Source organism: Pithys albifrons, chromosome 3, assembly GCF_047495875.1.
Source record: "Pithys albifrons albifrons isolate INPA30051 chromosome 3, PitAlb_v1, whole genome shotgun sequence".
Lineage (NCBI taxonomy): Eukaryota > Metazoa > Chordata > Aves > Passeriformes > Thamnophilidae > Pithys > Pithys albifrons.
Genome location: NC_092460.1, coordinates 15,764,138 through 15,776,425, shown reverse-complemented (window position 1 = coordinate 15,776,425; position 12,288 = coordinate 15,764,138). Strand labels below are relative to the sequence as shown.

At 47.6% G+C, this 12,288-nt stretch overlaps 1 protein-coding gene across 5 annotated transcripts in view; it reads right to left on the bottom strand.

Annotated features, from left to right (window-relative positions):
* RAD54L2 (RAD54 like 2) overlaps nucleotides 1-12,288 on the bottom strand; it is a 71,256-nt gene that overhangs the window by 5,858 nt on the left and 53,110 nt on the right. For 4 of the 5 annotated variants that reach the window (XM_071550610.1, XM_071550614.1, XM_071550611.1 and 1 more), the window contains 15 exons: nucleotides 11,662-11,844; nucleotides 11,262-11,395; nucleotides 9,825-10,021; nucleotides 8,971-9,313; nucleotides 7,493-7,670; nucleotides 6,753-7,004; nucleotides 6,060-6,178; nucleotides 5,661-5,776; nucleotides 4,611-4,710; nucleotides 4,088-4,293; nucleotides 2,669-2,844; nucleotides 1,724-1,920; nucleotides 1,414-1,610; nucleotides 850-939; nucleotides 197-289 (listed from right to left, as the gene is read on the bottom strand). In XM_071550610.1, coding sequence (XP_071406711.1) covers nucleotides 197-289; nucleotides 850-939; nucleotides 1,414-1,610; nucleotides 1,724-1,920; nucleotides 2,669-2,844; nucleotides 4,088-4,293; nucleotides 4,611-4,710; nucleotides 5,661-5,776; nucleotides 6,060-6,178; nucleotides 6,753-7,004; nucleotides 7,493-7,670; nucleotides 8,971-9,313; nucleotides 9,825-10,021; nucleotides 11,262-11,395; nucleotides 11,662-11,844 — 2,581 coding nt within the window. The remainder of the gene's footprint in view (nucleotides 1-196; nucleotides 290-849; nucleotides 940-1,413; nucleotides 1,611-1,723; nucleotides 1,921-2,668; nucleotides 2,845-4,087; nucleotides 4,294-4,610; nucleotides 4,711-5,660; nucleotides 5,777-6,059; nucleotides 6,179-6,752; nucleotides 7,005-7,492; nucleotides 7,671-8,970; nucleotides 9,314-9,824; nucleotides 10,022-11,261; nucleotides 11,396-11,661; nucleotides 11,845-12,288) is intronic. The other variant, XM_071550612.1, reaches the window with a different exon arrangement.

The window sequence follows — 12,288 nt, the reverse complement described above, 5'->3', positions numbered from 1 at the left end:
CTGGAAACAAGGAGATGCAACAGGTGGGAAAGGTGACGTTGGAGAAAAATATGGGGACAAAACCGCAACAATGGAAAGGAAGGCGGGAAAATCATGGGGAGATTGCATGGTATAGACGTGATGGCCAGGGAAAGCCACCCAAGACAGCTCAAGCAGACACAAGTGCAAGCCCCACACAGCACTGACAAGCCTCTACCTGAGGCAGCTGTCCGACGGTCTTCATTGCCCTTTGGCTTCCCAGTGGTCCGTATAGCAAAAATCCGACCATCGCTGGTCCGGATATACGTCCCTGGAACAGAGGCAGAACAATGTCATTGTAACTACAGTCTCAGCTCAGGACCCCAGATCCATGAGCCCCTGAAGCTGCTACGGCAGGAATAATACAGCAGTACTGCATAAGGCCAACCCAGACCATGCAGGGAAGCTCAGTGAGGGCCTTCTGTCCTCTTCCTCACTTCCACCTTTTTGGCTTTCCTGGGTTGGAGATAACCCCCTCCCAATGTGCTGATGGTGGGAAATGTGGAACTTCATGCCTGAGACAGAGTTTGCCCTGGGAGCACCAGGGAATGTTTAGCTGCCCCAATATACACAGTGTTGTGAGAAGGAGACACCCAGACAAAAGTTCAATAGCTCCTCTTAGGGGCAGGAGCAGCCACAGCTGCAACAACCCTGGAGCATCAACACACCCAGAGCACAGGCTGCAACAGAGCCACTGCAAACTCCAGACCTCCTCCCCTTCTTGTTTCTTTTCCTCTCAAGGCACTGATTCATGCTTTTACATCCCTCTCTTTGCTACTCAGCACTGGCTGTGACCCTCTCTAAAAGTCTTACCAGAACAGAGACACCTACCTTTAGTCCCTCGGATGATGTGGATGCTCTCACCTGCACTGATTCTTGCCTGTACATCAGTGGATGTGTTTGTACCCGGAATCACAATGTCTGACAGTGGAAGAAGAAACAGAACAGTGTCCATTAAATTACAGGCCAGCCATGGTCAGGAGAGGGCAAGTGCCCCACAAACCCCTTTGTTTGCAGTGCAGTTGTCTCTCCTATGTGCCATGCTACAAGCAAGCCCTGGGTTTATTTCTGAGCAGCACAGGAAGGCAGCAGAGGCTCCAAGGAAGCAAAAGTCATGCTGCTCTGGTACAGCATCTCCCCTATCCCAACACAGACAACTAGTGACAGTATTGCAAGCCTTCTCCAGGGAAGTTCACTTCCAACAGCCTAACAGGTCCATGGCCCTTGCACACTTGCAGGGAGAGTCCTCCAGGCACAGGGGAACCACTCAAATGAGACAGGCAGTATCGTTGGCTCTGATGATTGATTGCCCACTGCCCATGTGAGCATCAACAACTGATCTTCCATTCACTGCAAGCATCACAACTCAACCCTTTGGGAGCACCAGCAACTCACCCGTGGTGGTGACAATCTTCTGCACAAAGACACCAGCTCGCTGCAGATAGTTGATGGGGAAGTTAACAGCAGGGTTGGAACTTGAGGCTGATCCTGCACTGCCCATGGAAACATGCCGGGGCATCATTGGAATGGGGGTGGACTGAACTGGGCGGACACTTGCCACTGGCCTGTCCTCAACCTTGAGGGCTGGTCGCCTAGCAAGAGAGGAGGGAGGAGAGTGCAGTGACCACCTGAGAGGGATAAACATCCTCTGCCCCCTCATTTCATGTCTACAACGTGGGAAGAAGGGGAAGAGGCAGGTACTCACCAGTTCCTCTGGCTAAAGGCAGGGATGCTCGTCAGACTCTGGTCACTGGCTGGGTAATACTGTGCGTAGGACGGCCGGGTGTAGGGGACGGATGCTCGCTTTTCCTCCTCGTAGCTCTTCTTGGCTGCTTTCTTCTCTGCCTTGGTCAGCTTGTGCTCCTTCCGGTCGATCAGCAGTGACTCATGCTGAAAAGGCTCCTGCAACCCCACAGCACCGCTGTTCTGGCACCAACGTACCACAAGAGGGAACCAACAAACGCCAAACGGCAGCCACCCGCTCCTGTGTCAGCCTGTCTCCATCCCAGGCTGAGCAGGGATGGCCAGTTGGGAAGCAGAGCTGGCCGTGGTGAAGCTCGTGCCGGGCAGTGCTGAGGATGTGACCAAGGCTCAGACTGAAGGGTGACAGTCAGCCAAGCCATTGCCTGCCCAGCCAAGGCCATCACTTACCACGAGCACACAGCAAAACCCAGGAGCCAAGGGGTAGCCCAAGAGTGCAAGCACAGCCTGCTACAATGTCACACAGCCACCAGAGCCCCACAGCACTCAGCCACAGAATCCCTCTGCACCACCACCCTATCAGAGAGACTCCAGACAACACAGGCAAGTGCTGCCTGTCCCAACTTTGGTTTAAAGCCACGTCAGGAAAAGAGCTGGCAGCAAGCTTAGATATATCACTGCCACCTTCCTGCCCAGCACCAAGATGAAGAAACGGGTGTGCAACAACCTACCCCCAAACCTGTCCAGGACAGAGGTGTCTCTAAACATGAGGAGACATTGCAGGGAAGGGCAGGGCTCTCAGGGGTCTCTATAGAGGATTTTCTGCCTATTCTCACGAGCACACAGGTGCATCTTTCTTGCCACCGTGTCCCCATCACAGTACCAGACTCCTCCAGGCCTACTCCAGGCTGTGCAGTGCTGTGCCAGCAAGGAAGCAGGCTGGTCTTACCTTGGTGATGAGGTGAGGATACTTGAGACAGGCTAATTGTAGAACAGACTCTTTCATCTTGCTTGCATTGAGGGAAAGCTGAGCAGGGTCAGATTCCTCTTCCACAAAATGCAGCAGGTTCTCCACCTCCCGTCGGGTGAAGTTCAGCACTGGGTTCAGATCATCCACCACCCGATCTGGAGAAGAGAGGGAATGGAGTGAGCAGAGAAGGGAAGAGATGGGCACAGCTTGCCTGTTGCCCTTCCCACACTCCTGTCCTAACAGAGCACCCTCCTTTCAATCTGCACAATCCTCAGAAGTGTTCTGTAAATGTCAAGGCAGGGAGAAAAGTCATCACTCATGTTCAGAACTGAGCCTGTTTGACTGAGTCAGGCCAACAAGTGCCTTGTGCTCCAGACAGCACAGCAAGCCAGTGCAGGTCACTGAGCTTCAGGCAAGCAGGAACACAAAACTTGTTATGGATAGTGTCCCATCTCACATGACAAGGCTGTAAACACACCTGTCTCAGGACAGTAGTGCAGCCACAGCATCGTGTGTTTTCCCACAAGTGCCACCTAAAAGACTCAAATTAATGATCAGGTACTAAAATTTACACAACTCTGTTGAGTTAAAAGCTCAGAAAAGCAGCCACATTCCCTCACTCACAAGAGCCTGAAATGTTTTCTTTGAACATTCTCTCCTGCACACAGGGCAAATGGGAGCATGTGGAGAAAATATTTCTAGGCAGGACTCTCCTGGGAGCCAGGCCAGCTGCCAGGGGACTCCACCTTGAGTGCACAAGAGCACACTGAGCTGAGCACACTGGGCTGCTGCCTCCAGAGTTGTGTTTCAAGCACAGAAAGACACAGGCAGCAAGAGCTCTCTTTGGGTCACCACAACTCTCAGCTGCATGCTTCAGGAGAGCAGCTTGACAGCTGGCACTAGCCAGCACAAAAGATACTTTTGGTACAAGGGCAGGTCAGAACTGCAATGAATTAACTATTCTTGGCTCCTAAATAAGAACTATGAGTCAAAGGTATGTTTTAATTTAGATACTTTCTCTCCCTTGCTGCTGGAAAAATGGAGGTACAGGCTATTTAATAAGTAACAGTTTAAGACAAGTAATACCCAGGGCACAGGGGAAAACAGGACGAGCACTCCCTGAATCTCTAGTCTGTTGCAGCAGCCAGGAGAGTAGCAGTGATGGTAAATGGTACAGCAGTGGACTGGTAACATAACCTGCTGCAGACTCTACTACAACAAATTTCTCATAGGATCCCAACTCATAAGCATCAAACATAGCCCTGGGACAGTGTCTGTCACCTCTTTGTCTGGTTTTCAACCTTAAAAAAAGAAGCTAAAAACCCCAGAGACTCTAGCCTTATAGGAGCTAATAGGAGTGAAAGCTGAGAGTGGAATGCCATGTTCATCCACACTTACCTGACATGCCCTGCTTGGAAATCTGACGGTCATAGATCTTCTTCTCAAGGGTGTAATCAGAAACCAGTCTGTAGATGTGGCATGGCTTCTTCTGCCCATAGCGGTACACTCGGCACACGGCCTGGGCGTCATGGCACGGGTTCCACGAGGCATCAAACACCACCACTCTGTTTGCTCCAATGAGGTTGACACCCAAACACCCAGCACTGGAAATCAAAGGCAAATTTCAAACTGCTGCCTTAGCCAATTTTCAAAACTTCTAGGCAGGGGCAACCACCACAGCCAAGAGTCCGCAAAGTGTTCATGGAAAGTTCCCTGCAGTCAAACTTTAAACACAAGTTTGGTTTCCAAAACTGTGAAGCTGTTGCAGAGGATTAAGACTGAAATGCTACATCCCTAGGGAAGTCAGAAGCAGATGGCACTACCATACCATAGTGAGCATACTATGAAGCAAGTTAAGAACTGAAAGCCTACATGCACACAGAACCTTGGTGAGTCCTCCCTTCTGCTCCAGCCAACTTACCGTGTGGACAAAAGGAAGAGCCAAACAGAGGTGTTGCTGGGATCATTGAACTGGTTAATCAGTCGTTCCCTTTCCGAAGCAGAGGTGCTGCCGTCCAGTCCTAAGAAGGAAATTAAAGACACACTTCAAAGCTCTGTATGTCTGGGAGAAACAAACCCACTGTCTAAACTCTGAGCTTTGTAACTGGTTCCAAATCAATACTGGGTCTTCCTCAAGTCATGTACTCTGGGATCTCAACTGGACCACTCTGTACCTCTAACTTACCCAGACAGGCAGGTGCAGCCAGCCAGGCTGGGATTTGTTCAGCTGAAAGATCAAGTAAAACATTACTCAAGCTTGTCAAGGCCAGGACTGGGAGTGCTACAACACATCTAGCCCATTAAGGCTCTGTGTTAGGCAGGATGCATAGCAAGCAGGAACAACAGGAACAAAGGCTCTGTGTATGCTGGAAGCTCCAGCAATCAAGAGAAAGCAAAATTGTAAAGCTTTTGGCAAACTTCCAAAGACTAGATTAGAGCACAGAGAGTACTGGTCTAAAGGAGTGCAGGGGGTGTCATGTCTCTGTTCCATGTTGCTTCTGGCAGCTCTGCAAAAATCAGGCACACCATGTCCACCACTCCTCTCAGTCCTGCCTATAAAGTAGCCACAGAAAGCAACAACCCATATCAGAATAAGATTTAAAGCTGGGGAAGAGGGGAGGAGGAATTCACAGCCCTGAGCTAGTGACAGCATTCCACGGTGATTCTGGTTTCTTTTGCAACTTTAAAAAGCAGTAGTGAGTAAGTGAGATGTTAAAGATGTCTAACATCTTCTAAGATGTCAAAAAGAGGATTTGGAAATTATCAGTTAGTTGTTCTCCAACTCACACAGTCTTCCAAAACAACTAAAGTAAGAACAATCTGAAAGAGGCTCATCAAGAGAATGCTTCAGAGGAGCATTTTCACACCAGAGGACAAATAAAAGAATACAGTGGGTGACTTTCAGCAATTACTTCATCACAGAGGATCAAAGAGGGTCACACCAAAAGTGAGGAAGATTTGCAGTACTCACTGTAGTAGTTGATGTTTCGGACCCAGTTGTGAACTCCTCCATCTGAGCCTGGAGGACTCGGCATCGGTCTCTTTGCCAAAAACTCTTCAATGACAGACAAGGTGGACAAGCTCTGGCTGCAAAACCAAGATCTCTGTTCAGGAAAATGCCTGGCCAACAGCAAAAGTGAACCCTTCCCCAACCATGACAGCACTGATGGTTGTCCAACCCTGTTTATGCAGCACACCTCTCATTAATAAAAGTGATAGTGGCAGAAGTATGGATGAAAATCAAGATCTAATATAACAAAGAAGAAAAGGGGAACTGCCACACCATTACACCCTGTGTAACAACCTTCCAGCACCACGGGGGTTCCAACTGCTCCAGTCCTTGATGACTGTAGGATCAGCTGTTGCTTACCTGAAGACCAAGATCTTGTCTCCAAGCTTCACACTTTCCTCAATCAGGTGGAACAGTAACACCATCTTGGGTGAGTTCTCCAAGACTCCCGTCTGGTAATCACACAAGATGTCTTTGGCCTACCAAGAAATGGGAGACTATTACAGGTGGAGTTGCTTGTTCCCTGTTTAGTTCAACAACCCTGCCTCAAGGTGAGAGAACTAAGTCCTTGCAAAGAGGTTATTTACATCCAGTTGGTTGAGGTGAGAATGTTACTCCTAGCTACTTCTGCGACCTCCCATTCCAGAGGCTCCAAATGACAAAACTTCTTGGGTGAATGAGTGTTCTCTTAACTTCTCATAACTTTTTTATCTCAAGAGCTTTCTTCCAGCCTTCCAGATTTATCATCACCACCTTATCTAGATGAAACTTCACCTCAACAGCTTTTTTAGAATAACAAACTCCACAGCCTTTCTGGTCAGATGAAAACAATGGTATAAGAGTGTCACCTGCACTTCTGTCTCACGAGAGTCACAAACCCCTCCCAGCACCACATAGATCTGCTTAGCAAGATGCTCTGTGATTATGAAAACGTAAGAGAAACCCACAACTCAAACATAAGAGTCTTCTCTTTGTTCTACTTCAGAAAACTGCCCTGAATAGAACAGTCTTTTAGATTCTCCACATGAAGAGTTTTCCAGCTGTGGCACTCACCCACTCGTAAGTTACGACCTGATTTGCTCTCTCCTGAAAAGGGTTGAAGCCAACACTCTGGAGGAACTTGCTATTAGTTGCTTCTCCAACTGGTGATGCCAAAGAGTTACTCTCTGCTTTGACTTTAACTCCCTGAGGCTGGCAGCGGGAATTAGTACTTGCTGTGCCAAGGTCATCCACATCCAAATCCTGCTCGTTTGCCAGATTCTCCTTTTGCAGAGCTTCATACAACACATCTGGATGGTTCCAGATCTGAAAGGGTAAGAAAAGAAAGTGATTGGAAGAAAGTGGTTAGACCTGTGCTGGCCTGCTGTTTGCCAACGACTGTGGTCTGAAAGTCCCCACAGTTACTCAGAGGAAAGAACTAATACATCTCCTAGGCTTTCATATCCTTAAAAGTGCTGAATTCTTTCCTTGAAAACAAACCAGGAGGCCACTGGGCACCCCACACAGAAGAGGCTGCCTGTTTGCACTGCAGCAGGTAAGGTTATGCAGGTGAAGGTATCAGCTCAGTACTGGTTCAGCTGCTGGCTGCGGGTTTCTTGCACAATTTGAAAAACACAATTAACATCCCTGTACCACAGTTCTGGAAGCAAAGATAACTGTTGGGCGATTGCAGAGCACTCTGAGGAGACAAAATGTCCCTGGCCTGGCCAACCACACTTTCACCTCCTGCTTTGTCTCATATTCCTTTCTCTTACATATTGGAGTATTTCTTTGCATCTCCTGCCAAAACATACCTTACAACAGACACAGAAAGCTTTGAGTGGGTTCAGGCCCAGCCAGCCACTGTTGCCTGCATCTCGGAACCGGTTCATGAACTCCGTGTAAAGGGCCCGCTGGATCTTTGACAGACGTACCAAAATGACATGTTCTTCCTTAGATGGGAGCTGAACCTTCAGAACGTTGTGGCCTCGCCTGTGGAGGAAATAAAAAGAGAGGGATAAACACAGGGAAGGGAATTTCCCAATATGACCTCTCTGTGGCTGCCTGTAGGGTAAGATCTTGACTTCTTGCCCACCTGACTGCAGGGGGAGACACCTTTAAATTGCATGTTTCTCTAATGCATGACACTTCTGAGATACTCTCCCTGCAGCCAAATACCAACTGTAAACACAATTACAGAGATCTCAAATGTTACAATCTTCTACCACAGGTCACAGTGTTAGAGGGTGATGAAAGTCCTCTTTTCCATGGTAGCTAAAAACCAGAAACAAGACCTAAGGTCTATTTTCAGCTCTGCTAATGATTAAGATAGTCTGTTCAAATCACTGGGCCAGCATTTTAGAACGCCCATCTGAGGGAAAAAAGCTGATTTGTTTCCAGAGCAGTGGAGTCACTGTCACGTTTCATACCACTTTCATGAAATCCTTGGGTAGAAAAAAGTGCATGTCCAAATTAACTACTAAGACATTAAAATAAACCTGAGGTCACTCTGGTACACTTAGAGGTGTTCTTCGCTGTTATCAGAGTCTGTGGTACCAAAGCAGAACAACTTTACTTCTAACCCTAAGGCAAAACAGAGTTGTAAGGGACAGTGTATCCAGCAGGGCCAGGGCAGCGACCATCGCCCTATACTCAGCACTGCTGAGGCTGCGCCTTGAAGCCTGGGTTCAGTTTTAGGTCCCTCAAGACAAGAAAGACATCAAGGGGCTGAAGTGTGCCCAGGGAAAGGCAGTGAAGATGGGGAAGGGTCTGGAGTACAAGTCTGATGAGAAGTGGCTAAGGGAGCTGGGGGAGGTTCAGCCTGGAGAGAACGACGCTCTCTACAACTTCTCCCTCCCTACAGCTCCCTGACAACTGGTTGGAGCCAGGTGGGGGGCAGTCTCTTTTCCCAGGTAACAAGAGACAGAATGAGAGGAAATGGTCTCAAGTTGTGCCAGGGGAGGTTGGGACTGGATATTAGGAAGTATTTCTTCACTGAAAGAGTTGTCAAGCATTGGAACTGGCTACCTGCTGAAGTGGTTAAATCCTGAAAGGATTTAACAGATGTGTGGATGTGGCACTTGGGGACATGGTTTAGTGGTGGACTAGGCAGTGCTGGGGTAATGGTTGGACTTGATGATCTCACAGGTCTTTTCCAAGCTGAACGATTCCATGATTCTATAAGGCAGCAAGATTCAGTTGTATTACCTAAACTCAGCAGGCAAGCAGAGTAATTCAGGATGAGGAAGGTGTTGGCAGGGACTACACCACTAAGAGCTGCTGGTGCACTCACCGCTGCACGAAGCCCTCCAGCAGGCTGTGCAGGACATGGCTGCGGTACCGCATCAGCCGCACGTCCTGCGGGGTGCTGTCAATACACTGCCCGTTCAGGATGGGGCGCTCAAACATGTTGCTGAATTCCTGCCGGGAGCCCAGGAAGTCCGGCCGGACAAAGTCCACCATGCACCAGTACTCAATGAGGTTGTTCTGGAGTGGGTAGCCAGTCAGCACCACCCGCCGGCGGGAGCGGATGTTCTTCAGGGCCTGGGAAGTGCTGGCGTGGCAGTTCTTTATCCGGTGTCCTTCGTCACAAATAACCACATCTGGGCCAGGGCGAGACAAAGCCTTCTCAATCCCTGAGGACAAGGAACATTAGGTGTTAGTTAGAGATGAGTAAGACAAAGTTCTGGTTTATATGGTCACCAGCTTCATGAAAGAGTAGTTCTGAAAGACAAAAAAGTCAGAATCATGGGTGCAAAGAGCTGATTTAGGAGATAAAATATGACTGGACACTAACTCTGATTTTGCATAATGTGGTAATGAGCAAACACAACTGTCCCTTGACTTCTGCTGAATGACCCACATTGCATCAGTCTGGGTGTCTTGAATCATTTCTGGCAAATCTCACACTGACAAATCCCAGAGTTCAGTGTACTGACTTCCACACTTACTTGCAGCTCTTGCAAGAAATCAAAAGACTCAGCCAAAGCTTAACAACCTTCTTCCTCCAAAGACACAACCCTGCCCAGGAAGGTTTGATCATGTCAGCGACACTAAAAGCAAGTTACAGGTTGTTTCCCTGTGCTGCCACAGCTGATGGCCAGTTGAACGGCAGGATCTCACTCTCCCTGAGGGCTTGCCTCCCACCTTTCAAAAGCTCCTGCTGCCGGTCTTCCTCATCCAAGTCAATAATGACAGGGCCAGTTTGTTTCTTTGTTCTCTTCTTCCTGCCAGTGGCAAAGGACTTCTTCAGTGAGAGGAGACGGTACATCTCATATCCCATCAGCAACACACCACCTTCTGTCACCCAGTCATTTACCACCTTTGCACGTGCAGCTGTTGTCCTGCAAAACAACCAAATAAACGGTAAGTTTTACTCTGGCTTCAAACTGAATTACTGGATTGGAGTCTGCTTAGAAAAAAGACCTGTTCAATTAATTGCAGCTTTTTTCTCACATCAAACCAGACACAAGAATACAATGAAATTTCTTTAGGAAACTAACTGCTACAGAGGGGAAAAAAGCCTTTTAGCTGCCATGGGCAGAAGGGTAGAGAATGACAAATCCTTACAGGAACTGAGCTGTAGAAGTCTGTCATGTACAAAAGCATATTAAACTTGAGAGCACTCTTTTTGAAGAGCTGTTGAGTCTGTCTCTGCAAAAACCATTTGCAGAATGAGCTACTAATGCACATGGCTGTAATTCTCTAGTTGTTTATCCCTTGTTGTTGTCTTCTCCAAGGCTCATGTTCCCCAGTTATTCCCTGCCAGCCTGCTCAGATTTGGTTCAGATCTAGACACAGTCTTCACTCAATACATCAGCACACACCAGATCCCAGCCAGTAGGGAACACACAGCTGGAGTAGCATCAGCCAATTCAAAACACATCCCATTAAGAAGGTAAAGACCTCAACAGGTAGGTGTAAGGACTGAGAATTCCCTAGGACCACTGCAATGTCCTGACTCATGCAAGAAAAGTGACCCAGAGAGAAGCAGAGATCCACGAACCAAGAACACACTCCACACCAGGCTGTAACTGCAATCACTGATCCCCCCCTTTTGAACAAAGAGGCTTTGTGTAGCTTGCCAGAACCCTTTAAGGACAACACAATTCACAGAAAGTCAGTGTCAGGTAGAGGAATCCCTAAATGTGTAAAAATATCTCAGGAAAAAAACCCCAATCCACATTTAAAACACAAGAGATGTGGTATAGGGGCACATGCCTCAGGAATCCCAGGATCTGACAGGACTAACACTGTCCCACCAAAAGACAGCACTTCTGCTCCTCTCTGCAGAGGCAGCTCTGACTCTGGAACTGGGTTCCTGATCTCAGCACATATGGAAGAACAGAAAAGTGTATCAAGAGCGTGAGAAGGAAGCACAAGATATAAATATTGGATGAAAGAGACAGCAAACCTCTCAGAGGTACCAAAATCCTCTGCTCAAGGCAGCATCCACAATAAACGCAGAGTGGAAAAGTCAAGGGCACAGAATTAGACCAAACTGAACAGTCTACAACAGTAATTCTGATACCAGATCCCTAAGACAAAGTCCAGGACCTCAAAAAGACTTTTACTGGCACTTACTTATGTTCATCATTCAGGATGTGGACTTTGAAGGTGCGGGGCTGGACCTCTTTGGAGTTATAATCAGCAGGAAGGCTTTCAGGTGCTGGGAGCCACGTGTTGAACTCTGCTAGCCAGTTTTGGAGTGTATTCACCTGAAAAAGTTAGCCATGGAAGGATTAAAATCCCAATTGAGTCACTTGGACTTTTAACAGCAAAAATGAGAACAGGGAATGACACTCAGCTGTGCCCAGATAGAAGCACCACAGCATGCAAACTCAGGGACACAGAACAAAAGAGGGAGAAGAGTAGCAAGGGTATGATAGAGCTTGCTGTGAGAGGGCACTAAACAACCTTCTCTGTGCAAAGAAAGAAGCAATGCAAAGAAGCCCCTCAGCCACCCCTTCATGTGGCTACTCACAGGAACAATGGCAAGAACAGTCTTTGCCTCCGTGTGCCGAAAAAGTACATCCAAGAAAGAGATGACCTGTATCGTCTTGCCCAGGCCCATGCTATGTGCTAAAATACACCCAAACCCACTGCTGGTTTTAAATCTCTCCAAGGATTCCACCAAGTTGTCATACAGGAATCGGATCCCACCAATCTAGACAGAAAAGTAGAAAAGGTGTTAGAATGGCGTGAGAAAATGAACCCAAAATGGGTGTGTATTTACAGAGTGGCAATTACATTACAATTGTATAAACCATGAAAACATAAAAGGGAAGTTACACATTCACCAAAGTACTCTAATACAGGGAAGACTCGGAAACTATTTTTAGATACTCATAAAATGTCCTGAGACTGTATCAATAAATCAAAATTAAATTGTAGCCTGAGAATCTGAATTGGGGTTGATTAGTTTGTTTATAAATATACTTTCATTTTCTAAATATACAAAGGTCTGATGAAAACAACAGCCAAAGTTATGCAGAGCCTTGGCATTCCTTTGTCTGTATCATTCAACTGTCCACAGCAGTCACTACTGGTCACAGAGCTCACCAAAGAAGGGAGATTCCAAGGCAGGCTTGCCTGAACTCACTGCATTGTC